Source organism: Onychomys torridus, chromosome 18 (assembly GCF_903995425.1).
Source record: "Onychomys torridus chromosome 18, mOncTor1.1, whole genome shotgun sequence".
Taxonomy (NCBI): domain Eukaryota; kingdom Metazoa; phylum Chordata; class Mammalia; order Rodentia; family Cricetidae; genus Onychomys; species Onychomys torridus.
In genome coordinates, this window is record NC_050460.1 from 19,173,991 (window position 1) to 19,200,267 (window position 26,277).

The 26,277-nt window shown below is 40.2% G+C and overlaps 1 protein-coding gene across 1 annotated transcript in view; it reads right to left on the reverse strand.

Moving 5' to 3' along the window:
• Smap1 (small ArfGAP 1) overlaps positions 1 to 26,277 on the reverse strand; it is a 99,577-nt gene that overhangs the window by 6,666 nt on the left and 66,634 nt on the right. Inside the window, exons 7-8 of the mRNA XM_036168424.1 lie at positions 10,125 to 10,215; positions 1,651 to 1,778 (exon numbers count right to left, since the gene is read on the reverse strand). Of these exons, the coding sequence (XP_036024317.1) occupies positions 1,651 to 1,778; positions 10,125 to 10,215 (219 nt within the window). The remainder of the gene's footprint in view (positions 1 to 1,650; positions 1,779 to 10,124; positions 10,216 to 26,277) is intronic.

Sequence of the window (26,277 nt, forward strand, 5' to 3'; positions counted from 1 at the left end):
ACTTACAGCTCAATTTCATATACTAAAAGTCCACCAGAATTAGCAACCTTCATAGTTTCAGCATTCATATGAACACATACATATAAAATACACTTTACTAGCAAAGGCAATATTTTGAAAATGTACTTGGATTTAATCTTATCATGTAGTTTGGATAAAAGGCAATTCTTTTCATCAAATATTTTACAGGGCTCAAAACAACTAGCATAATTTTGGTTCATAAACAGTGTTCAAGAAAAGAATTAAGATGTGATTTTAAAAATGAACTATACAGGGCTGGAGAGGCAAGTCAACAGTTAAGAGCATTTACTGCTCTTATGGAAAAACATGGTGGCTCACAATCCTATCACTCCAGTTCTGGGAGAATCTAATATTCTCTATCAGCCTGCTTCAGTTCGTGGGCGCACACACACACTCTCACACTCACACTCAGAACAGATAATACATCCTAAAAAGAGAAAACCTCTACCATCCATGATGTACTAATCAGAATGCACACAGCATAAAGGTTAGAACTTAGAGCTGACCAGTCAACCAGGTTTCAGGAATCACCCGTCTCCCTAACACCCCTAGTGCTGAGGTTACAGGCACATGCTGCTGTGCCCAACTTCTTATGTGGGTGCTGGGGATCTCAAGTATTGACCTCATGCTTGCATGGCAAGCATTTTACTGAATGAACCATCTTCCCAGTCCCTCAGACTCTGTTTGACATGGGTTGCAGGAGGGACTGAAAGGGCCAAAGCCACCAATAAGCTAGCTACCTTTCCTGAAATATGCACTATTGCTATACTCAAATTTGATAATGACTCATTTTAGCCTAATTAATTTCCAAGAAATTTACTTGTTATATTCAAGGCAAGTACACAATAACTTTCATAACAAAAATATGTATAATAAATCATTATTAGTCTCCATGAGATATAGACTTGTTATTAAAACCTTTACATATTCCTACAGAAAAGGAGTATTGCATCTCAAGTACTTTTCAGAAAACATACTGGCTGTTTATTTGTAGTGTTCCAATGTAGGAGGGAATGATAATGTTGTATGCAGGCTTGCAAGTGGCTTTAGTGTTTCACCTGAAGGAAATTCTATATAATATCACACACACACACACCCCAAAAATTCAGAGTTTCTTCATTAGTACTTTAAAAATCTTATTATAGTTTTTATTTAATCATTCAAAAATAGTAAGATTCATTTTAAGACTAACTTTAAACTAATTTACCTTCAGAGAAATACAAACATTTAATTTGCTAGAACTTAAGCCAAAACGTAAAAATAAAGACAATGTTAGTAACACCCGCTTGTGATTTAGGGTCAGGTTGAGGTTGTCTCAGCCCACCCCACATATGCATTTTAAATACTGTTATAAGGATGGTGAAATCTGCCTGTCTGGGGTATGACAGTCTCTATCTTTACTACTCAGCACCAAAGTAGCTGAAAACCATAAATCAATGGGAGTGACTGTGTTTGAATAAAACTTTATCTGTTTAAACAAAACAAAACTGCAAGATTAGTTTGCTAAGCCCTAGCCTAAAGAATAGGTTTTCAATCAGTGACTGCTCAGGGATAATGATTTCAAAGCTAAGTTTCTGCAGCTTTTTTAAATGAAGTGGTGGTCACATAGAACCACATTTCACTGCCTACCTGAGCTGGAGGCATGACAGTTGCAGGTAAAGGATTAGAGATCATTGGTCCAAAAATGTCCAGATCGTCATTCAGGGGTGGCACTGTGGTTGTGTTCCCATTGGTCACTGGTGCCTCAGCAGGACCATCTGAAAGAAATAGGGTTTGTTTGTTTGTTTGTTTTTTGGTCAATATAGAATCTCTTAAATTACATGAAACAGGGTGCTATTTTTTTAAAAAAAATGTTTTATTAATAAAAACAATTTAAAAGAAAACTCTGTGTTCCTTTCTACCCTAGGATCTACCTTCCACCCCAAAAACTGTGTGTGTTCCTTTCTACTCTAGGATCTACCCTCCACCCCAAACACTGTGTGTTCTTTCTACCCTAGGATCTACCCTCCACCCCAAACACTGTGTGTTCCTTTCTACCCTAGGATCTACCCTCTATCCCAAACACTGTGTGTTCTTTCTACCCTAGGATCTACCCTCCACCCCAAACACTGTGTGTTCTTTCTACCCTAGGATCTACCCTCCACCCCAAACACTGTGTGTTCTTTCTACCCTAGGATCTACCCTCCACCCCAAACACTGTGTGTTCCTTTCTACCCTAAGATCTACCCTCTATCCCAAAGAGAACACTTCAGTTTTGTTTGCTCTCCCAGAAACAGCTTTCCACTGGTTTCCATGCATAACTGCAACCTCTTCTGAACAAATGGTCTCATACTACTCACAATATTCTGGAGACTATGGTGATATTTTATTTGTGCTGAAATGTGATTTTATTTGTATGTTAATAAAGTTGCCTGGGGGTAAGAGCTAAGAGCAAGCCACTAAGCAGAAGTCTGATAGTGGTAGTACATGCCCTTAATCCGATCACATGCAGGCAGAATCTGTGTGTGTGCAAGGACACTGACAGCATGAGACACATGCCTTTAATCTCAGTACCAACCATAAAGACCTGGAGGTCTGTATAGACAGGCAGTGACGAAGAAGTCATGTGGTTGAGTTCACAGCCAATGACAAGGCAAAACAGAAAGGCAATAAAAAGATAGGATACAAAGAAGGTCTCTCTCTCAAGGGAAGCGACAACAGCAAGTGGTAAGATAAGGTGGTCTTAGCTCTTGGCTACTGCTCTGATCTCTGAACTTTTAACTATTTGGCTCTGTGTTTCTTATTTACTAAGACCGTTTAGAATTACATCTACAGGAGATTTTTTTTTTTTTGAAATCACTAATAATTTTCACTTACCTCCAACACACAAACATAAACATACCAGATCCACTTTCTATCCCATACTTCTTATTATATGATATTTAAATGGTAAGCTTTGGATGTTATCCCCATAAATATTCCTTATTACTATAAAAGCTACATATACAATAAACACAAATTCCCAATGGGTTTAAAAATATGCTTTGTTTACTACCTTCAGCATGGTTCGTTGAAACTATTGTTTCAATTCATTTTTAATGGTCTGTACTCACTCACAGGAGGACACTAGATGTAAAACAAAGATGACTGGACTGCTACACAACTCCAGGGAGGCTACCTAGAAAACAGGACCCTAGGAAAGACACAGGGATCACCCAATGACAGAGAAATGGATGAGATCTACATGAACAACCTGGACGACAGTGGGAGTAATGAAGGGCAAGATTTGAGGGAAAGAGAGCTTAGAGGAGCAGGAGATCCCAGCTGGATCAAGAACAGAAAGGGAGAACAAGGAATAACAGACCATGATAAATGAAGACCACATGAGAATAGGAAGAAGCAAAGTGCTAGAGAGGTTCCCAGGAATCCACAGAGATACCTCCACTGTAGACTACTGGCAATGGTCGAGAGAAAGCCCAAACTGACCTAGTCTGGTGATCGGATGGCTGAACACCCTAACTGTCGTGCTAGAACTCTCATTCAATAACTGATGAAAGTGGATGCAGAGATCCATGGCCAGGCCCCAGATGGAGCACCAGGAGTCCAACTGGTGAGAAAGAGGAGGGACTGCATGAGCGAGAACTGTTGAGACCAAGATTGGAAAAAGCACAGGGACAAATAGCCAAACTGATGGAAACACATGAACTATGAAACAAAAGCTGAGGAGCCCCCAACTGGATCAGGCCCTCTGGATAAGTGAGACAGTTGATTAGCTTGAGCTGTTTGGGAGGCACCCAGGCAGTGGGACCCGGACCTGTCCTTAGTGCATGAGCTGGCTGTTTGGAGTCCCCTGGGGCTTATGCAGGGACATTTTGCTCAGCCTGGAAGGAGAGGACTGGACCTGCCTGTACTGAATCCACCAGACTGAGCTGAATCCCCAGGGGAGTCTTTAACCTGGAGGAGATGGGAATGGGGGGTGGGAGGGGGAAGGACAGGGCAATCCATGGCTGATATGTAAAATTAAATTAAACTATTTTGCCAAGACAGGGTAAGATGGTCTTTTAGAATTCCTGCTTCTGAAAATGGTCTGTCAGATACTCTAGGCCTGTAGCCTATTTGAATGCGCCAACGATGCTGAGAAACATTAGGTGACTGTCCAGGCTGCTAGCTGTCTCTGTCTACTCTTGCAAGACTCCCAAAAGTTGCTTGCATCCTTCTCCCATTTCTCAGGTATTATTATATTCCTACTCAGGTCTTTGATGAAATTGAAGACTAGCAGTTATAGTTATAACTTTATATATTTATATATATATATATATATATATATATATATATATATATATATTCTATCTAAGAATATATATCTTAGATAGAATATATTAAGTATTAGACTCAGGTTCTTTAGGATAGGACACCTTTTGGAATGATCTTTGTAACATGCCACCTACCCACGATCTAGACTTCCCTGGATTTTAGTATGTGTTTTTTGCTTGATATTGTTTGCATTGATTGTAGTTACAACTTATCTAGGTCATTACCCCTCATTACTCCTGGACAATACTTGATAACCATTTCTTTGTATATACTCTTGTATTAGGTTAGAACCTTCTTATTTAGACAAAAGGGGGAGATGTAGTAGGTAGCCATTCCAGCCTTAGCCTGGAAGTTCCAACCCCCACTGAGGCTTTGGTAATGGTCACACCTACAAGGCGGGGCTGAGAGAGGAGGCTGAAGACCATGATCAAGAGGAGAGGCGCTCTTTGGTTCCAGGACCCTGGACGATGGAGGTAGACGGAGCAGAGTTCTCCAGAGAACACTGCCAGACTGTGCCATACCTTTCCCAGACCCTGCAACCTATCCCTTCATTTGTAAGCTACCCCACAAAATAAACCTCCCTTTTAACTACATGAGTGGCCATAATAATTTCACCAATACAATGTCTTAGTAGAACTGATTGCTAGTGTCTACATATACTGTACCATTTTAAATACAGCCTCAAAAAACAAGATATCCCTTCAACATGAAGTCAAATCATACAAAACAAATTTATTTCCAAAAGTTCTCCACAGGCCAAAGATAAATAGTTCAATACTAAAGTACTGCATTCATGAAACGGTTTAGTAGAAATTTACCAGATTATGTTAAGATTAAGGCAAAAAAAAAAAAAACCAAACTTTATTAAAGACAGAAATTGTCTACTCTCCTAAGCTAAATAATAATTGATTTCTCATGAAATACTTTCAGGGTACAAAAAGCAAGCAGGACTGCTGGTCAATGTCCCAGTGAAGGGGCCAGGCTGCTCTGCAGCATGCATGCAGTATACACATGGCCATAAAACAAAAACACTGAAGGAACTGTTTATAAAAGGCTGAACTGAAACCAGGAAGGTAATGTTTCACACCAATTAGTTATGCTTCTTCTCAAGCCTTTCACCTAAAGCACATGCTCACCTGGAAGGACACCTTCTAACTTCCCTCCTCATAAAAAGTAGGGGAGCAATCTTACTGGAGAGGAGGACATGCTCCTATGCAGAATATTTGTCTGTTGCTCAAGGCAAACACCACTATGATCCAGACTTAGGATCACTGTTCTCTCTGAGCTAAGTGGGGTCTTTTTAAATTAAAGAATTAAGGATTTATTTTTAACTGTGTGCATGTTTGTGTGTTGTGGCAGGGGAGTAATGTGCCTGAGGCCTGGGGGTTATGGGTGCTTGGGAGCCTCCTGCTATGACTGCTGGGCACCAAACATGGAGCCTAAGCAAGAGCAGTGAGTAGTAGCACATTAACTGCTGAGCCTCATCTCTTCAGCCTATAAAAGACTTCTTGGATTCTGTGTGGTCTATGAGTGTTCATGAACTCATTAAATCCTACACCTCACGGTTTTTTGGGTTTTGTTTTTTTTTTTTGGTTATTTTAGTATTTTTAAATGAATCTAGGAATACCAATAACCCAAAGGTGTGAATGTGATCAGAGTAAGAATCTAATACGTAAGTGGGACTCCCCACTCTAAAGCTCTATCAGCAAGAAACTCTGTTTCTGCCCTTCTCTTTTCCTTCCCATCCTTTGGAACTCTAGAGCATGGTCTAAACCTGCTGCCCAATGTCATCACCATTAAAATCCACTACATATTCCTTTACTCTTCAAACATTTCCTTACCCTTATTACAAACCCCCCCAAAACCTTGGTTCTCCCCTGAAAAGTTTCCTAAAGTCCTAAAGTGTGCCGTTGTAGCCTACATAGTCTCAAGTGTGTAAGAAAGGTTAGCTAGTAGAAGCTATTTGATATCCTATAGTTGTTTGTATGGATGGCAGTAGTTAACTATCGTACAAACTGATACCAGCAGAGCTATCAACCAAATTCTCACCTCCTGCAATAATGCTGCATAGTAACTAACCCCATGACTGCACCAGCTAACAACCACTTACTTCTTTTGTGTTCAGGTCTGTGGATCAACTGTGATAGCTCAGCTACAACCTCATTTGCTCTGTTTTCAGCCTTGTAGTTTCCTGAATGTCTCAGAGGTCAGTTATTTCAGTTTTCTACTAGGTCTCATCTTCCCAGATTATTAGAAGAAACTGTTACAGCAGTTTTTCCTTGTCCTAGAATCAGATCTGGCTACTCTGTATGTCTACTTCTAACAGTAAACATCTTGTAATGTCACTATGAAAGAACCGTTTCCTTCCTGTCCATATCCTCCTATAATTACTGCTCCATTCCCCTGCCCCCAGACCTTTATGGACAATGCCTCTAAAGGACCATATATATGTATTTCTTTTTTGCCTTCCGGTCTCTCAGATTCCACTGATCGTCTTCACATTCCCATCACCTTGAAGTTGCACTTATTACCTGTGTTGGATGTACTGCTTTCTCAGCCTTCATTCTGCTTTATCCGCCAGAAACCCGTGACAACTGTTTACTCTTTCCTCTCTTCCTTACTTTACCTACATATTTGATGGCACTTGAATGGCCATGTTGCCACTGAAATTCAAGTAATAACCCAAAAACATAACCTTCAGGAGACTGCATGTGACCTGCTATGCATTCCTATCTCTTTGCCATAATTCACAGCAATGAATGGGACCCATGGTTTGTAGGCTACATTTGGTCCTCTGCCTTTTCTACAAATAAAGTTTTAGTAGAACATAATCTATTCATTCAGGCATTATTTATGGCTAAGTAGTTATTACAAGAGATTTTTATAGCTAACAAAGTTAAAATATTACATTTTGTTTGTATAGACATTTGGTCAATTCCTGTTTGAGACAGAAGGAGGGAGGCTGCTGTCAACCTGGGTGCCGAAGAGAAAAGAAGACAGAGTAGAGTATCAGCTAGCTTCTGATGGACATAACATGCGTGAGAAATAAACCTTTTTGTTCCTATATACCACCAATACTCTGAGGAAATTTGTCACCAGGGCATAACTCATCACATTCTTGCTTCACTACTTTATAAACAATGTCCTACTTCATGTTCATTACTCCATGGTCACCTTTCTAGGTCTTTGGTTTTACTTCCTGGCTCTAAATAACTGAGTACCACAGGGCACAGAACTTAAACCTCTTTTCTTATTAATCCTCTCTATTCTCACTTTGTTAATGATCTGGTCTAATTTTCTAATTATGAATAACACCTACAAGCAGGGAACATCCAATTTTGTATTCCTCATCTAGACCTCTCTTCAAACTCCTAAGTCATCTAACTACCTAATTAAGAGTTCCTTCTATTAAAATTTGTTTTTTAGTGCAATAAATATTTCCAATTAACTATAGTCAAACAAAACTCCTAATCTTCCATCCAGACTCCTGCAGACTTTGCCACCTCTACGGAAAACTCAATTCTTCTGACTGTCCAGTCCAAAACATAGTTAGGGCCATCTTTAATTCTCCCTTTTCTCATAAACTCACATTTAATTAATTAGTCAACACATTCCACCAAACCTATCTCAAATCTAACTAGCAGCCAGAAAACCAAAGGTCCCATGAGAGAAAGGCTTTAGGTTAGGGTGGGGAGTAGAGCACATATAATATGAAAGTGGAAGAGGAGACAGTGGCAGCAAAAAGGGTTAAGTAGTATGGGGCAAGAGGCCAACCAAAACTAAGTGTGTATGGAAAAAGCCATGAGGAAACTTGGTAACTAAAAACTAAACAACAACAACAAAGAGTAAGACAGACTCTGAACAGAGGAGCCCTGCATAGGGGGATAAAGCTGTTCTCAGAAGCCACACAGTTATTCAATGAAAGATGCCAAGGGTGTTCTAATTCTATATGAGGTGTTGGCCAGGAAGGCCCCAAGCCCCCAAACAATGCATGCCATTTCCTACCAGGACTATAAGACAAGATTGCATTGCTGAACACACTATATACTTTGATTATAAAACATACAGGAAATCAAGCAAGTTTCTTCTCTGCTGGTTAGGAAAGAATTGTGACTCATCGAATCTACCCACTATACTACCAATTAACAGACATGATAGTGATACAAAAGTAACGTGACTATAGGGAGTGACCATGCAGGGTAGAAAGGCCAAGGAAAGAACAGTCTGCCCCTGCCTTACCTGAGACCTGGGCCAAGGAAAAGCACCCTAGCCCTGACTTGACCCCAGCCCCTAAACCCTGTATTAGCTCTGTACTCAGTTCAGTTTGCTGCTGCTTCTCATCCTAAAGGAAGCTACCCTCCTGGATTCTTCCCTCCCAATAAATCTCTTGAATGAGGTTTGTTGTGTGGGAGCAAAGTTGTTACACTTGCATTGGGGAAACATTTCTTGGAGCAGGGCTGTAAGCTGCTAGTCTTACAGTGACTATGTAGTGTTCCTTGGCTCCAACTGTCAGGATACCTTTCCATCTGAACTCCAATGCTCTTACAACAGTTCACAGAAGAGAATTCATATGTGATACTGCAAACTTGTTCAAAAGCTCATGGCTAGGAAAGTCAGAAGCCCTAGTAAGGAAGGTACTGTTGGGATGTTTGTTTATAAAATCAATGTGATGCACCTAAGAAATTGTCTTCTAAATATTTCTGTTTATGCCCATACATTTGTGCTGCTGGTCAGGGAAGCTTCAGTTTGCAGTGAGTAGTGATGAATGTAGAAACTCAATAGGTCAAAGTCTGAGGATAAGTGACTACTGAATGCTCAGTTACAAATGAGGTATCGATATCACCCACTCCAAGGCTCATGGAATATCACAGAAGAGGGGGTGAAAGTATGTAAGAGGCAAAGGAAAGGGATGGGATGTTGCGGAATGCTGTCTTACAGGAATGATACATCCAATGTGCTCTTGAACACTCAGAAGCTGTAATTTAGCTAGACAAAACTGGGCCTCTCAATATTTCACGGTGGAAAATGAGGGGTTCATGAGGCCTTGCCCCCTCTCAAGAGTCATGGGCATTTAATCATTGCTACAGGGGAGAGAGACATTTTCTTCAGTGGTAAAGCCACTGGCGAGTTGCTCACATCTTATAAAGAATCCCTCACCCATACTCCTTTTACTAACTAACCCTAATTAAACTCACTGGGTCATCTAGAACACCCCATGTGATAAGACATGGAAGTAGAAGGGGGACTCACTGAGAAAAAGAAGGGACTGAGAAGCAGTGAGAGAGGAATAAAAGAGGGTAAAGGAGAGGTGAATATGGTAAAAAATACATTGTGTATATGAAAATGCCATAATGAAACCCGTTATTATGCACAATATATGCAAAACAGATTTTTAAATGCATTGCTTAAACTATAATTAAATTTAAATTTGAATTTATATATTTGCTAATAAGGTTTATCCAGAATTATTTTACTAAGGGGGTTAGAATTCCCCTCTCCATTTTTTAATTGAGTGGGGCTAGGAGGACAAGGGACATGACTCATTGTTTACTTAAATGTTGAAATGCCACATCTACCAAGCTTTTGAAGGTTACTTTGGTATCTTTTCCCCTAAGGAATTCATTACTTTTATTTCAGTAAAGAAGAGAGCTGACAGACACTGGCTTTTCTTACTAAAATGTGCCTTTTCTGTGAGAGCTCAGCACACTTATCAGACCATTTCAAACCACATCTTTGAAATACTACTGAAGAACTGGATGGGATGTTCATTTTGAGTAGGTTTTCAGTTGTTTTGCATCTCCATTACTTACCAAGTCCTAACAGATCAACAGTGGGCTCTGCAGCATTTTTTGGGCTGGTGCTTTTCTTAGGCTCGAGCTGTTGATCTTCTTTCTTCTGCACCTTTGGAATAAATCATTAGATTAAGTGGTTATTTTATTAATCAAACAAATCTTCAGTTTTACTTATGCATAATTTTCATGAAGCTAGTATAAGGAATCTGAGAACATTTATTATTTTTTTAAAACAGGTAAACATGGTCTTTGAACTTACGGTGGTAATTCTTACACAGTGAACCCACTGAATAGTGAACACAGATATTTAACTCTAAATGAAATTACACCTTTTCCCCTTAGGACTGGGAATTGAATCTGTCACCTAATCCAGGATAGACAAATGGTATCGCTAACTCCTCCTTCTTTACTCTTTATTTTGAGTCAAAGTCTCACTAAGTTGCCCAGGTAAGCCTCCAACTTGTAGTCCTCAACCTCCAAGTAGCAGAGACCACAGGCACACCAGGCATCACCAGGCAGATTTTTTTTTTTGTATTTTTATTGATTTGTTCATTTTGTGTGGTTGTGTATGGGTGTGTGCATACCATGACACGTGTGGAGTTCAGAGGGAAACTTCTTTGAAGAGTCAGTTCTCTCCTTCTACCCTGAGAATCCAGGGATAACATCCAGTTCAGGCTTGGCAGGAAGTGTCTTCACTGCCTGAGTCATCCCGCCAGCAAGTTACACTTTTGAAGAACTGGGTCACATATTATTTCCTAGCTACTATCAACTCTTGCTAGCTGAGGTTGGAGGAGGAAAAGAAACTGAGCACAGGTAAATATCAAAATATTTTGACAACCTCATCTCCCTTCATTTCACTATTACCCTTCTGGCAGTTTACATTCAGCTCAGAAGTGGAAAGCAGTACTTGTAGAGTCACTATAATTTAACTTACTCAGCTTCTACAGGCATCACACAGAGAATCTGCCTTGTAATAAGGCAGTGGTCTCAATCGGGGGGTCAAACAAGCCTTGCACAGGGGTTGTCCTAAGACCATCGGAAAGCACAGATTTTTCATCACTGTTCTTGATAGTAGTAAAATTACAGTTATGAAGTAGCAACAAAAATAATGTTATAGTTGGGGGTCACCACAACATGAGGAACTGTGTTAAAGGGTCACAGCATTAGGAAGGTTGAGAACCACTTACTAGAAAAACTGAGTCAACTATGTGAGGATAATGTTTGGTAGAACTATAATTTACTAAGCAAAATTTTTCAACAAGCACGTACATTAAGTCTATTTGATTTTATGAACTCTATGGAGATTCCTAATCAGTAGAAGTCCCATTTAAATTATTAGAGTTTTATTACTGGACACTTCACTGCCCAGTCTTTGGGTAATTTACAATGCTCTCCACAGACTAAAACTGAATAAAAACTTACTTTTCAGCTGTTATATTTTCGAAATTTCCTGTTCCTTTAAGTAACAGGTGTAATAGCTGATCCTCAAGAATGAGATAACACTGTTCCTTAGCTGGCTAGTTAATACAGATAGCAGCACATAAGGAATCTGTAAGCTGCTGAATTTAACAAGTAGAAAGGGTAGGGATGAAAACTAGACATCTTTTGGATTCATTAGAGAAATGAGATCATATGGTAAGCTATATAGCTCCCAAAACAGAAGATAGGCAGACACAGAGAAGTACAATGTATGGGAACAAAAACCCACTCAGGGAGGGAATTTTAAACTGTAATTGACACATTGCTGCAAGCCAGAGTGGACATGTATGTGAGATTAAAAACTGAGGACTTCAAGATGGGTGTGTCAGGGCAGGGACTGTTCACTGCTATGTTCCAAGAACCTGTTACAGTCTGTCACACACTGTGTGTATATGTTACATATTAGCTGTCTTCAGTTTTAGGCATAAGGCAGACTACTATAAGAATACTTACAAACTTTACAGGTTTATTTTGTTTGTTTTGTTATAAATTATTTTTGACAGTGTCTCACTATGTAGCCCAAGCTGGCCTCAAATTCCTACTTCCCCATTCTGGGTGCTGGCACTACAGATGTACATTATCACACTCAGTTAAAATTAAGCTTTAATCATAATCAGAGTTCTTCCTGACTCCAAAGTCCATATTCCTTTTATTATATCATGTTGCCAAAATAGGCCCTTCTTAAGTAGCTTTTTTTGTTCACAGCAACAAGAACAGTAACTAAAATATAGTAAGGCAATAATAAGCCCCTTCCCAGCAACCACACTCTAGAAAGATGAGTTCCACCAATTATTATATGTGACCTTGAGCCAACTTTTCCTTATGAATTTTCTTTCTCCTTTGCATTCATTCATATTAAATTTGCATAATAACTGTACTGAAACTTCCCAGGATTACTGCCATCCCTAAGTAGCACACACAAAATGCTTATTAGCACAGTAACAACACTTAGTAGAAACAAGAGCTGATTCCTGGCCTCCTGTTCCCTCTCCTTTCTTTAAAGCTTTTATTTTTGTGTCTTTCACATCATACATTCTGATCCCATCCATCTCCCATCCCCTTGCATCTGCTCTCTGCTCCTGCAACACCTCCCCTCCAATAAAATAAAATTTTATATTAAAAAGAAGGGGGAAATGGAGAGAAAGGGACTATCTCATCATGGAAGCTGCAGTGAGTCATGCAGTAAACCCCTTTATCCATACATCTTTACAAGCAGGTGTTCATTGTGAAGAATCATTGGTTTGGGTTGAGGCCCCTGGTCTCTACCGCACTGGGTCCTCACTGGGACTCTTCCTGGACATCCCATTGCTGGCCTGTTTCGTGGAGATCCTGTAGCCATGGATCTGCAGAACCACCACCACTCCCACCTCCCACCTCCACTCTCCCACACCCCCATCCCTGAGCTCACAGATCACTGATGGGGTGGATTTTGGGGTGGGCCAACACTTAACCCTGGTTCTGACCTGGGTAGTTGCAGGGTTGGTCAGCCTGACAGCTATCCCCCGTCACCAGGGTGAGCTCTCCAGCACTGCCCTTTCTAGTCCACCCCTTGCCAAAATGAGCAAGGGGTGGAGTCAGTTCTCCAGCTTTCACATCCTCAGGGTCGGTTCTCCCACACCTACACCTTCAGGGCCGGCTCTACTGTGTTGTTGCACAGGGGCCACTCTGCTGAGTGCTGCAGCTGATGAGGGGAAGAGCCAGCTCTCCTGCTCTTAGGACCTCAGGGCCAGCTCTCCCACCTGAGGGGTGTAGGGGTAAGAGGATCTCTCCCCTGCCCATGCCGCCACATGCCAGAGGAGTAATGGGGACAGCTCTCCCATCTGCCTCAGGTGTTGATGGGTGGGGATGCAGGGAGGTCTTTTCCCATCCCTTGCCACTACATGCCACATGACAGATGAGTAATGTCCCCCTCCTTTCTTAATCCCCTTTGGATGGTAGAGAATACACTGACAGTGCATACAGTATATTATTGTTCACAATACATGCTGGGAAGATGGGATGCTTAGTGGATGCTCAGCTTAGTCACTCACTACTTAACAGCTGTGTGACCAGGAATAAACTGCCAAGCCTCTATCTTTCAGGTTCATGCAATGAATGAAAAGAACAATCATACCAAACTCAAGGCACCATGACGACTATGAAATAATATATTGAGAGGCTTCAAAATGATGTTTGCACTACATTGGGCATTCAGTAAAGTTCTAGATGGTTTCATTCTTTTCAACAACACATCTAATTTCATTGTTGAGCCTTATACCTTGATGCACTTAACTGGAGGCTTTAACTCAGTAAAACTACTTTCTCTCAAAGCATTTACTGAGAAGGTATTTCCTTATTTTCTATTTAAGAAAATTTCTAATTTACAAAAAAGGATTGTGAGCTTGCATGCTTATTGAGCAAAAGTCTTTCTTTCATTAAGTAGAAAATGAAAGCTTTGCACATAAAGTAATTGGATTTCTTCTTTACTTTATTGCTTCACTTGCAATAAAACTTTAAAAGACTTTAAAAACATTTCAGAAATTCCATGGGAAAAATGTTTCAAATTTACTACAAAGCCTGTAACATACCTAAAATATGACTTTCTACCATGATGTGTGTGTGTGTGTGTGTGTGTGTGTGTGTGTGTGTGTATTCTTTATCGTTTCAGTTATTTTAATAGTAACTAAGTATTAAAAAGCTATAACAACTTCAGCAGGTTCCTCACGCTAGACTTCAGGGTATTTTAATATACAGTTATTTAACTATTACTGTATCTTGTATTGCTTTCTATAAGACTAATTTACTTTAGCTACTCAATGATTCTGGTTTAAACTATGTAAAATAATAAGAACACAGCAGACCATCTTAGCTGTACTTATTAGTACCAGCCAAATGTGTTGATTTCTATACATAGCATGGTTGCTCAGGGTTTGTTTGTTTGTTTTTAATGTATGTATGTGTGTGACAATACTGTTTGATGACCATTCAAAGCAGTTGTTACTGTCTTACAGTATTCAAGAGAATATAAAGTGGTACAATCATTCTGGAAAATTCTAGCAGAAAGGCTCAAGTTGGAGATATGTATATCCTATGGTCCAAAAGACATATAACTAGAAGATATACCTCTCTCTCTCTCTCTCTCTCTCTCTCTCTCTCTCTCTCTCTCTCTCTCTCTCTCTGTGTGTGTGTGTGTGTGTGTTTTCAATAAATACTACAGGAATGTTCATACCAGCTTTTATTCACCAGTGCCCTAAGTCAGACACTACTTAAAGTAGAAGGGAAAAATAAAGTCTGGCGGCTTATATGGGCTCCAGAGTAACACTCAGCAGTGAGGAGTGATGATGGAGCAATAGGAATGAGCCTCCAAGACAATGAATAATAAGCAAAGGAATCATACACAGTAAGAGCAGCATGTCTGATTCCACTTCACATACAATTAGAAAGACAAACCTCACCTGCATTGATAGGATCTGAACAGTGACTAATGACAGAGAGAAGAAGTACTAGCTAGAGTGGAGTGCTGACCCGTACACTACTTGCACAAGTGTGTAAACTGTCAACATTTATTTCACTGGGCTCACACAAGAGCCACATGCCATAAGCCAGTGAAAATGCATTTTTAATTCTATTTTTACTTATAAAATAAAATCTCTAGTTATAAAATGTCACTTTTAGACAGATAAATGTTTTTATCAATTACAAAATTTTTTGCGTGTAGTGTGCATGTATGTTCACATATTTGTGTGTACACGTGGATACCTAAGGTTGGCACTGGGTATGTTCCCTGGCCATTCTCTCCCTTATATACTGAGGCAGAGTCTCTCACTGAGTCCAGAGCTTGCCCATTTTAGTTAGTCTGGCTAGCCTGCTTGGTCCTAGAAATCTGCCTCCTGTGCCCCAGACCTACAGGCAGGCTGCCACACTGACCTGGCTCTGACATGGTCTTCATGCTTGTTCAGCAAGTGCTTTACTGACCACCTTCCCAGTCATACACACATTTACAAAAGGTCTGAAGCTTCTTCCCAGCCATGGAGGAGACACCTGCAATCCAAGCACTTAGGAGGCTACAGGAAGAGGACTGCCAGAGTCCAAGGCCAGCATGGGCTACAGGGTGAAATTAGATGTGTGCACTCTCTCTCTATCTCTGTCTCTGTCTTGGTCTCTGTTTCTGTGTGCGTGTGTGCGTGCGTGTGCGTGTTAGGTAAAGTAGAATACAAAATAGTGAGCATAGATAAATTATAACTGCAAATGACTGACTCTTACAGACAAGCAAAATATACAAGAATATTCACAATGACATTTCATTCATAACAGAAATCATTAAGCCATAATATTCACAGATTCATGAAGACATGGTAAAGGTATTTTTAAGATGCAATGAAGGCTGGGAATGTAACTCAGTGATACAGCCTATGTTTAGCACTTACATGTCCCTAGGTTCAATAACTACCATCACAAGAAAAACAAAAAGATACAACAAAATGGTCACCTTTTGGAGGAGTAGACATTTTTCTCTGGAAAGGGTAGTGGATATATATAGTTCTTGAGTTACTGGCCTTGTTCTATTTCCTACCTTCAGTGATGGTATACAGTTGGTAATTTTGCATATAAATTGAAATTTTCATGCGTACATACATTGTATGTAAAAACCCAGGCATAGTTCTAAGCATAGAGAAGTTTGTCAATAAAATCAACAAATAGTGATGGTGTTATTTTGACTACTCCTGTTACTATTTTTACTACAATTACACTTATTTCTCCTCTGTGGATCTTAACTGTCATATAGAAAACACCAGTTCAGGGAGAATATGATGAAAAAAATGCCTACTTGTGAGGCAAAGCTTCTTCTATTGTGCTAAGTTCTTCCATGCTCCCTCCGGGGTGGGGGTGAGAAGGCACAGCCTCAACAGCACAGACACTGGAGTCCATTGAAAGCAAATAACGAACTCATTTATTTAAAACAGGGAAGGCCTTATACACCCTCCTCCCAGTGCCCAGAAGTGTGGTCTTCCCTCATTGGCTGGGCAAGATCAGGAATTCTGACAGCGATTGTTGCTAGGTCCTCAGGCAGATTTTGCATGATCAGGAACTTTGACAGCAACTGTTGCTAGGCCTACAGGAAGACTGCACGATCAGGAACTCTGACATCAACTAGGAACTCTGATAGCTTCTGTTGCTAGGCCCTCAAGTGGACTCCAGGTTGGCTCTTAAGGAGTACTAATGTGCATGCCTTGGCTACTGGTCTGAGCCAATTTCCTTGACCCTATGGGCCTATCCTACTACACTTCTGGTTTCTCTACTGAGGCTTTTCAATGTATCGCCTTTTCAATTATATCATAGAACTCATAGCTTTGCCTTCTGTGCAGTTTTTCTCTCAGCAATGCCCTCACTATCAGCCTCAGGGGTCCTGAACCTCTGCAGGTTGCATAACAATAATGAGATCTGAAGTGAGTTTAATAAAACATATAGGTTGAAAGGGAGCAATAAATAGAAGCAGTAGATGTTGTGGAATAGAGTATTTGTTTAATAAGTAAAGATGTGTTACATTTGTTTGTGTTTCAGAGTAATTGTTGAACTATAAAGATGTGTTGTGATGGTTTTACCTTGCCTGCCTAAGGTACCTGATTGGTCTAATAAAAAGCTGAATGACCAATAGCTAGGCAGTAGAGGAATAGGCGGGGCTGATGGACAAAGAGAGTAAGGAGGAGGAGGAATCTAAGCTAGGGAGAGAACAAGGGAGAATGGAAGGGGTCAGCTAGCCAGGCAGCTGCCAGACAGACAGACATGGAGGATGCAGGAAAGTAGGAAATGAGGAATGAAAGAAAGGTAAGAAGACCCAAGGCAAAACGTAGATGAAGAGAAATAGGTAAAAAATAAACTATAAGAGATAATAGGACAAGTCTAAACTAAGGCCAAACATTGATAACTAGTAATAATTCTCTGTGTCATGATTTGGGGGCTAGAGGTCCCAGAAAGCCTGCTACAGGTAGATTACTCACTATTCACACTCTCTAATAATAATCAGGGATGTTGAGCAATTCCTTAAATGTCTTTCAGCCATTTGAACTTCCTCTGCTGAGAATTCTGTTTAGTTCTACAGCCCATTTCTTAATTGGACTGTTAGCCATTTTGATGTCTAATTTCTTGAGTTCTTTATATATTCTGGATATCAGCCCTCTGTCAGATGTGGGGTTGGTGAAGACCTTTTCCCATTCTGTAGGCTGTCGCTTTGTCTTGTTGACCGTGTCCTTTGCTCTACAAAAGCTTCTCAGTTTCAACAGGTCCCATTGATTGATTGTTTCTCTCAGTGTCTGTGCTACTGGAGAACAAGAAATAACAGACCATGGTAAATGAAGACCACATGAGAACAGGAAGAAGCAAAGTGCTAGAGAGGCCCCCAGAAATCCACAAGGATACATCTACTGTAGACTACTAGCAATGGTCAAGAGAAAGCCTGATCTGACCTAGTCTGGTGATCAGATGGCTAAACACCCTAACGATCGTGCTGGAACTCTCATCCAATAGCTGATGGAAGTAGATGCAGAAATCCTCGGCCAGGCCCCAGGTGGAGCTCCAGGAGTCCAATTGTTGAGAAAGAGGAGGGACTGTAAGAGTGTGAACTGTTGAGACCAAGATTGGAAAAGCACAGGGACAAATAGCCAAACTAATGGAAACACATGAATTATGAGCCAAAAGCTGTGGAGCCCCCAACTGGATCAGGCTCTGGATAAGTGAGACAGCTGAATAGCTTGAACTGATTGGGAGGCACCCAGGCAGTGGGACCGGGACCTGTCCTTAGTGCATGAGCTGGCTTTTGGAACCTTGGGCTTATGCAGGAACACTTTGCTCAGCCTGGAAAGAGGGGACTGGACCTGCCTGTACTGAATCCACCAGGTTTAAATGAATCCCCAGGGGAGTCTTGGCCCTGGAGGAGATGGGAATGGAGGGGAGGGGCTAAGGGGAATGCAGGGGCAGGGGCGGGAGGGAGGAGGTCAGAGGAACCCTTAGCTGATATGTAAAATTAAAACACAAATATAATTTAAAAAAAAAATGTCTGCCAGATACTCTAGGCCTGTAGGCTGAAGATGGAGGCCTCAATGTTGCAGAGGAACTTTGGGTGACTGTCCAGGCAGCCAAATATCTTGTTTTTAGATAATATTACATCCTTTGATGGGTCTTTGATGGCATTGAAGACTAAATAGTTACAGCTTCAGTTTTCCTTAGTTATGATAGATAGTAAATTAGGTGTAAAATTTTGGATTCACTAAGATAGGACAGATAATGCATTATTTTCTTTAAATATGCTAACTACAAATGGACTGAATATTGTAAATTAATTCTTACTAGGTAACTGTTTGGGTTGTATGTAGTTATATTATGTTAAAGTTAAAACCTTTATTTTTTTATTTAGACAAAAAAAGGAAATGTAGTAGAATATTTTAAGGTGTGTTACTTTTGTTTATGTTACATTTGTTTAACTCTGTGAAGCGGTGTTATTGTGCCTGTATATAACACCTATTGGTCTAATAAAGAACTAGCCAATAGCAAGGCAGGAGAAAGATAGGTGGGGGTGGCAGGCAGAAAGTATAAATACAAGGAGAAATCTGGGATTTCTGGGAAAAGAGAGCTAAGATCTAGGAGCCAGAGAAGAAGGAGGACTCCAGGGGCCAGTCACCCAGCTACACAGCAAGCCATGGAGTAAGAGTAAAATTTACAGAAGTTAGAGAACAGGGAAAACCCAGAGGCAAAAGGTGGGATAATTTAAGATAAGGAAAGTTGGCTAGCAATAAGCCAAGCTAAGGCCAGACATTCATAAGTAATAATAAGCCTCCGTGTATGATTTATTTGGAAGCTGGCTGGCATGTCCCCAAAAAAAGAGTAAAAAACAAACAACACCTAGAGGAATGAGCACCACCTACACCAACGACAAGAAGTGAGTGACTGGTCTCCCAACTAAACTGCCCCAATCTCTAGGTCCTAAGCCCCAGGGTACATCCTATGCAGCTTCCCCTCCCATCTCAGTCCCAGCAGCCTGCCAGGAGGTAAGAGTCCTGCCCCACCACCAATGCCACTCATTGGACAATATAACCTACAAGACCCACTCTGCCACCCAAACCCACCAAACCCTTCATCCTTCCCCTGACCAACCATCCCTCTTAACATCAACCGCCTCTAAAGGCACAAGCTCCACCTACAGCAGTTGGAAGAATAGCAGCCCCTATAGATTCAAGCTCCACCTACAGCAGTTGGAAGAACAGACTCATTCTGATGCCCAATCCCATCTACTCCAGCATCCTCCCCATGAACAGCCCTCTCCAGTAACACCTACAGGCACAAGCACTACCCACACCAATTGGAAGAACAAACACAGACACAACCCACACTGGCTGGAAGAACAGACCCCATAGGCACAAGTAAAGCCCACACCAGCCAGAAGAACTGAACAATATGCTGGATGTAGACACCTAGACCCCCACAAACCTCAGCTGAGACAACCATACTTGACCTGACAACCAGACAGTCACTAAAACCCTTGGCCATTCAGGCCAAAAGACAATAAAGGAAACACACAATAAAGGAATAAAAGACCCACCCAACAAAGCCATCACAAGAATCAACACCTGTACCTATAATTATCCCAAACCTAGATGGGTAAATGGCAGTGTAAGAATACATTCAACAACACAAAGAACAATATAGCACTACCAGAACCTACTGGTTCTACAACAGCAAGACCTGAACATCCCAACACAGACCAAGTGAGAAAAAAATGACCTTAAAAAATAGGGTTGAAGATTTAGCTCAGTGGTAGAGCGCTTGTCTAGCAAGCTCAAGGCCCTGGGTTCAATCCTCAGCTCAATAAATGAATGAATGAATGAATGAATGAATGAATGAATGAATAGATAAATAAGTAAATAAGTAAGGAAGTAAGGAAGTAAGTAAGTAAATAACTTTATGAAGATAATAGAGGCCTTTAAAGAAGAAATGAAAAATTCCCTTAAAGACATCGAGGAAAAGACAAAAATTGAAGAAATCAGTAAATCCCTTAAAGCCAAGAAAGCCAAGCAACAAACAAACAAACAAACAAACAAATAACATGGAATAAAACAGGTGAAGGAAACAGTTAAAGACGTGAAAATTGAAATAGAGGCAATAAAGAAAACACAAGCCAATGGAATTCAGGAAATAGAAAATCTGGATAAATGAACAGGAACTACAGATGCAAGCATAACCAACAGAATACAAGAGATGAAAGTGAGACTCGGGTGTTGAAGATACAATAGAGGAATAGATTCACTGATCAAAGAAAATGTTAAATCCAACAAATTCTTAACACAAAACATCTAGGAAGTCTGGAACACCATGAAAAGATCAGATAGGAGGAGATGAATTCCAGCTCAAAGAAGGAAATGCCTATGAAGATATAAGAAGCTTACAGTACACCAAAGAGATTGGACCAAAGAAAAAGTTCCCTCGCACATAATAATCAAAACACTAAACATACAGAAATAAAGAAAAAATATTAAGGGTTGCAAAGGTAAAAGGCCAAGTAACATATAAAGGCAGACCTTATCAGAATTACATTCGACTCTGAAAGCCAGAAGGTCCTGGACAGATGTTTTGCAGACACTAAGAAACCATGGATGTCAGCCTAGACTACTATACCCAGCAAAACTTTCAATCACCATAGGACAGAGACAACAAGATATTCCAGAACAAAACCAGATTTAATAATACCTATCCATAAATCTATCCCTACGGAAAGTACTAAAAGGAAAACTCCAACCCAAGGAAGCTAGCTAGCTGCAAGCATGAAAACATAGGCAATAGATAATCTCACACCTGCAAATCACAAAGAAGAGAAACACACACACACTACCAACAACAATGAAACCAAAAAATAATAGAAATCAAGAGTCATTGGTCATTAATATCTCTTAATATCAATGGGTTCAATTCACCTATAAAAAGACACAGGCTAACAGAATTGATAGGAAAACAGGATCCATCCTTCTGCTGTATACAAGAAACACAGCTCAACTTCAAAGACAGACATTACCTCAGAGTAAAGGGTTGGGAAAAGATTTTCCAATCAAATGGATCTAAGAAGCAAGCTGGTGTAGCTATCCTCATATCTAGCAAAATAGACTCCAAACTAAAATTAGTTAAAAGAGACAGAGAAGGACATTTAATATTCATCACAGGAAAAATCTAACAAGATGAAGTCTCAATTCTGAACATTTATGCCCCACATTCATAAAAAACATTACTAAAGCTTAATTCACACATCAAACCCCAGACATTAATTGTGGGAGACTTTAATACCCCAATCTCACCACTAGACAGATCTGCAAAATTGAAACTTAACAGAGAAATAAGGGGCTTAACTGATATTATGACTCAAATGGACTTAACAGATCTCTATAGAACATTTCATCCAAACACAAAATAATATACCATCTTCTCAACACCTCAGGAAACCTCTAAAACTGACCACATACTCAGTCACAAAGCACATCTCAACAGATACAAAAAAGTTGGAATAACCGCCTGTATCTTAGCGGATCACCATGGTTTAAGTTAGAATTCAACAACAACACAAATTACAGAAAGCCTACAAACTCATGGAAACTGAACAATGCTCAACTGAATCACCACTGCATCAAGGAAGAAATAAAGAAATTAAAGACTGCCTAGAATTCAATGATAATGAATGCATAGCACAACCAAACTTATGGGACTCTATGAAAGCAGTGCTAAGAGGAAAATTCATAGCACTAAATGCCCACATAGAGAAGTTGAGGAAATCTCACACTAGTGACTTAACAGCACACCTGAAAGCTCTAGAACAAGAAGGAAAGTCTCCCAGGAAGAATAGATGCCAAGAAATTATCAAATTGAGAGCTGAAATCAATAAAATAGAAACAGAGAGAACAATACAAAAAAATCAGTGAAACAAAGAGTTGGTTCTTTGAGAAAAATCAACAAGATAGACAAGCCCTTATCCACACTAACCAAAAAGCAGAGAGAGAGAGAGAGAGAGAGAGAGAATATGCATCCAAATTAGCAAAATCAGAAATAAAAAGGGAGACATAACAACTGACAATGAGGAAATCCAAAGAATCATCAGGTCATACTTCAAAAACCTGTATTCCACAAAATTGGAAAAATCTAAAAGAAATAGACAATTTTCTGGATAGGTACCATATACCAAAGTTAAATCAAGATCAGATAAACAATTTAAATAGACCAATAACCCCTAAAGAAACAGAAACAGTCATCAAAAGTCTCCCAACCAAAAATCCCAGGACCAGATGGTTTCACCACAGAATTCTACTTGAATTTCATAGAACTATTACCAATAGGCCTCAAATTGTTCCACACAATAGAAACAGAAAGAACATTGCCAAATTCTTTTTATGAGGCTACAGTCACCCTGATACCCAAACCACACAAAAATGCAACAACGAAAGAGAATTACAGACCAATCTCCCTCATGAACATTGATACAAAAATAATAAAATACTGGCAAACTAAATCTAAGAATACATTAAAAAAAAAATCATCCACCATGATCAAGCAGGCTTCATCCCAGAAATGCAAGGATGGTTCAACATATGAAAAATACCTAAACATAATAAAAGCAATATACACCAAGCCAACAGCCAACATCACATTAAATAGAGAAACTGAAAGCAATTCCATTAAAATCAGGAACAAGACAAGGCTGTCCACTCTCTCCATATTTATTCAAAATAGTTACCTGAAGTTCTAACTAGAGCAGTAAGACAACAAAAGGAGATCAAGGGGATATAAACTGGAAAAGAAGAAGTCAAACTTTCACTATTTGCAGATGATATGATAGTAGACACAAGTGACCCCAAAAATTCTACCAGGGAACTCCTACAGCTGATAAACTCCTTCAGTAATGTGGCAGAATACAAAATTAACTCAAAAGAATCAGTAGCCCTCCAATATACAAATGATAAATGGGCTGAGAAAGAAATCAGAGAAACAACACCCTTTACAATAGCCATAAATAACATAAAATATCTTGGGGTAAATCTAATCAAACAAGTGAAAGTCCTATATAACAAGAACTTTAACTCACTGAAGAAAGAAAGTAAAAAAGATAGCAGAAAATGGAAAGATCTCTCATGCTTTTGGATAGGTAGAATTAACATAGTAAAAAATGTCCATCTTACCAAAAGCAATGTACAGATTCAGTGCAATCTCCCTATCAAAAGCCCAACACAATTCTTCACAGACCTTGAAAGAATAATACTCAACTTCATATGGGGGGTAAAAAAAAAAGCCCAGGATAGCCAATACAATACTGTACAATAAAGCAACCTCTGGAGACATCACCATCCCTGACTTCAAGCTCTACTAAAGAGCTGTAGTAATAAAAAAAAATAAAAAAAAGCTTGATATTGGCATAAAAACCAACACATGGATCAATGGAATTGAATCAAAGACCCTGACATTAAACCACACACCTGACTTTTGATAAAGAAGCCAAAAATATACAATGGAAAAAGGAAAGCATCTTCAACAAATGGCATTGTCATACTGGATGTCAACATGCAGAAGAATGCAAATAGATCCACATCTATTGCCATGCACAAAACTCAAGTGCAAGTGTATCAAAGACCTCAATATAAATCCAGTTACACTGAACCTGATAGAAGAAAAAGTGGGAAGTAGGCTATAATGCATTGGCACAAGAGACTACTTCCTGTATATGACACCAGTAGCACAGACACTGAGAGCAATTAATAAATGTAACCTCTTGAAACTAAGAAGCTACTGTAAGACAAAGGACACAGTCAATAAGACAAAACAGCAGCCTATAGAATGGGAAAAGATCTTCACCAACCCCACATCTGACAAAGGACTGATCTCCAAAATACATAAAGAACTTAAGAAGCTAGACATTAAAATACCAAATAATCCAATTTAAAAAATGGGGCTCAGATTTAAACAGAATTCTCAACACAAGAATCTCAAACAGCCAAGATACACTTAAAGAAGTGTACTTTACTTCTTTACTGTTCAACATCCTAACTATCAGGAAAATGCAAGTCAAAACAACTATGAGATACCATCACTTTATACCGATCAGAATGGCTAAGATCAAAAATGCTAATGACAGCCTCTGTTGGTGAGGATGTGGAGTAAGGGGAACACTCCTCCACTTGTACAGCCTCTTTAGGAATTGGTATAGCGGTTTCTCAGAAAATTGCGAATCAACCTACTTCAAGACCCAGCAATACCTCTCTTGGGCATATACCCAAAGGATGCTGAATCAGACCAAAAGGACACTTCCTCAGTTATGTTCATAAACAGAACATGGAAACAACCTAGATGCCCCTCAACCAAAGAATGGATAAAGAAAATGTACATATACACAATGGAGTATTACTCAGCAGTAGAAAAACAATGACATCATGAAATTTGCAGGCAAATGGATGGAACTAGAAAAAAACATCCTGAGTAAGGTAACCCAGACCCAGAAAGACAACCACAGTATATGCTCACTCAGAAGTGGATAGCAGATATAAAGCAAAGGATAACCAGGTTACAGTCCACAGCCCCAGAGAAACTAGGTGACAAGGCAGACCCTAAGAGGGATGTATGGATCACCCTGGGGAAATAGATTAGATCTCCTGGGTAAACTGGGGGTGGGGAGGGCATCTAGAAGGGAGAGGATGGAGGATGGGAATATGAGGAATGGGAATGGTTGAGCTGGGAAAGAGATGGAAAGGCAGAGTGTAGTTAGAGTTTTCCTGCCTGGCCCACAGTCACGACAAATCTCTCTCACCCACCAGGCCCATAGACACTCAGAACCAACCAAGTAAACACACAGAAACTTATATTGCTTACAAACTGTATGGCAGTGGCAGGCTTCTTGTTATCTATTTCTTCTATCTTAAATTAACCCATTTCTGTTAGTCTATACTTTGCCACATGGCTTGTAGATTACCGGTGTCTTTACATGTTGCTTCTCCTGGCAGCGGCTGGCAGTGTCTCCCCCCCAGCCTTCCACTTCCCAGAATTCTCTTCTCTCTTGTCCCGCCTATACTTCCTGCCTGGCCACTGGCCAAACAGCATTTTATTTATACAGAGCGATATTCACAGCAGCAGAGCAATGAAAGATAATCTTGATAGAGGTGGCCATTATGGGGTTAGAGAGAAACATGGTGCCAGGGAAAATCCCAGGAATCCACAAGGATGACTCCAGCTAAGACTCCTAAGCAATAGTGGGGAGGGAGTCTGAACTAACCTTCTCCTGTGATCAGACTAATGACTATCCTAATTGTCATCATAGAACCTTCATCCAGTAACTGATGGAAGCAGACGGAGAGATCCACAGCCAAGCACTGGGCCAAGCTCCAGGAGTACAGTTGAAGAGAGGGAGGATAGATTATATGAGCATGGGGAGGTCAAGATCATGATGGGAAACCCACATAGACAGCTGACCTGAGCTCATGGGAGCTCATGGACTCTAGACCAGCAGCTAGGGATCCTACATGGGACCGACCTAGACCCTCTGCAGGTGGGTGACAGTTGTGTAACTTGGTCTATTTGTGGGGCCCCTAGCAGTGGCTCCAGTACCTTTATCTGGCTCATGAGCTGGCCTTTTGGAACCTATCCCCTATGGTGGGATACCCTGCCCAGTCTTGATGCAGGGAGAGGGGCTTAGTCCTGC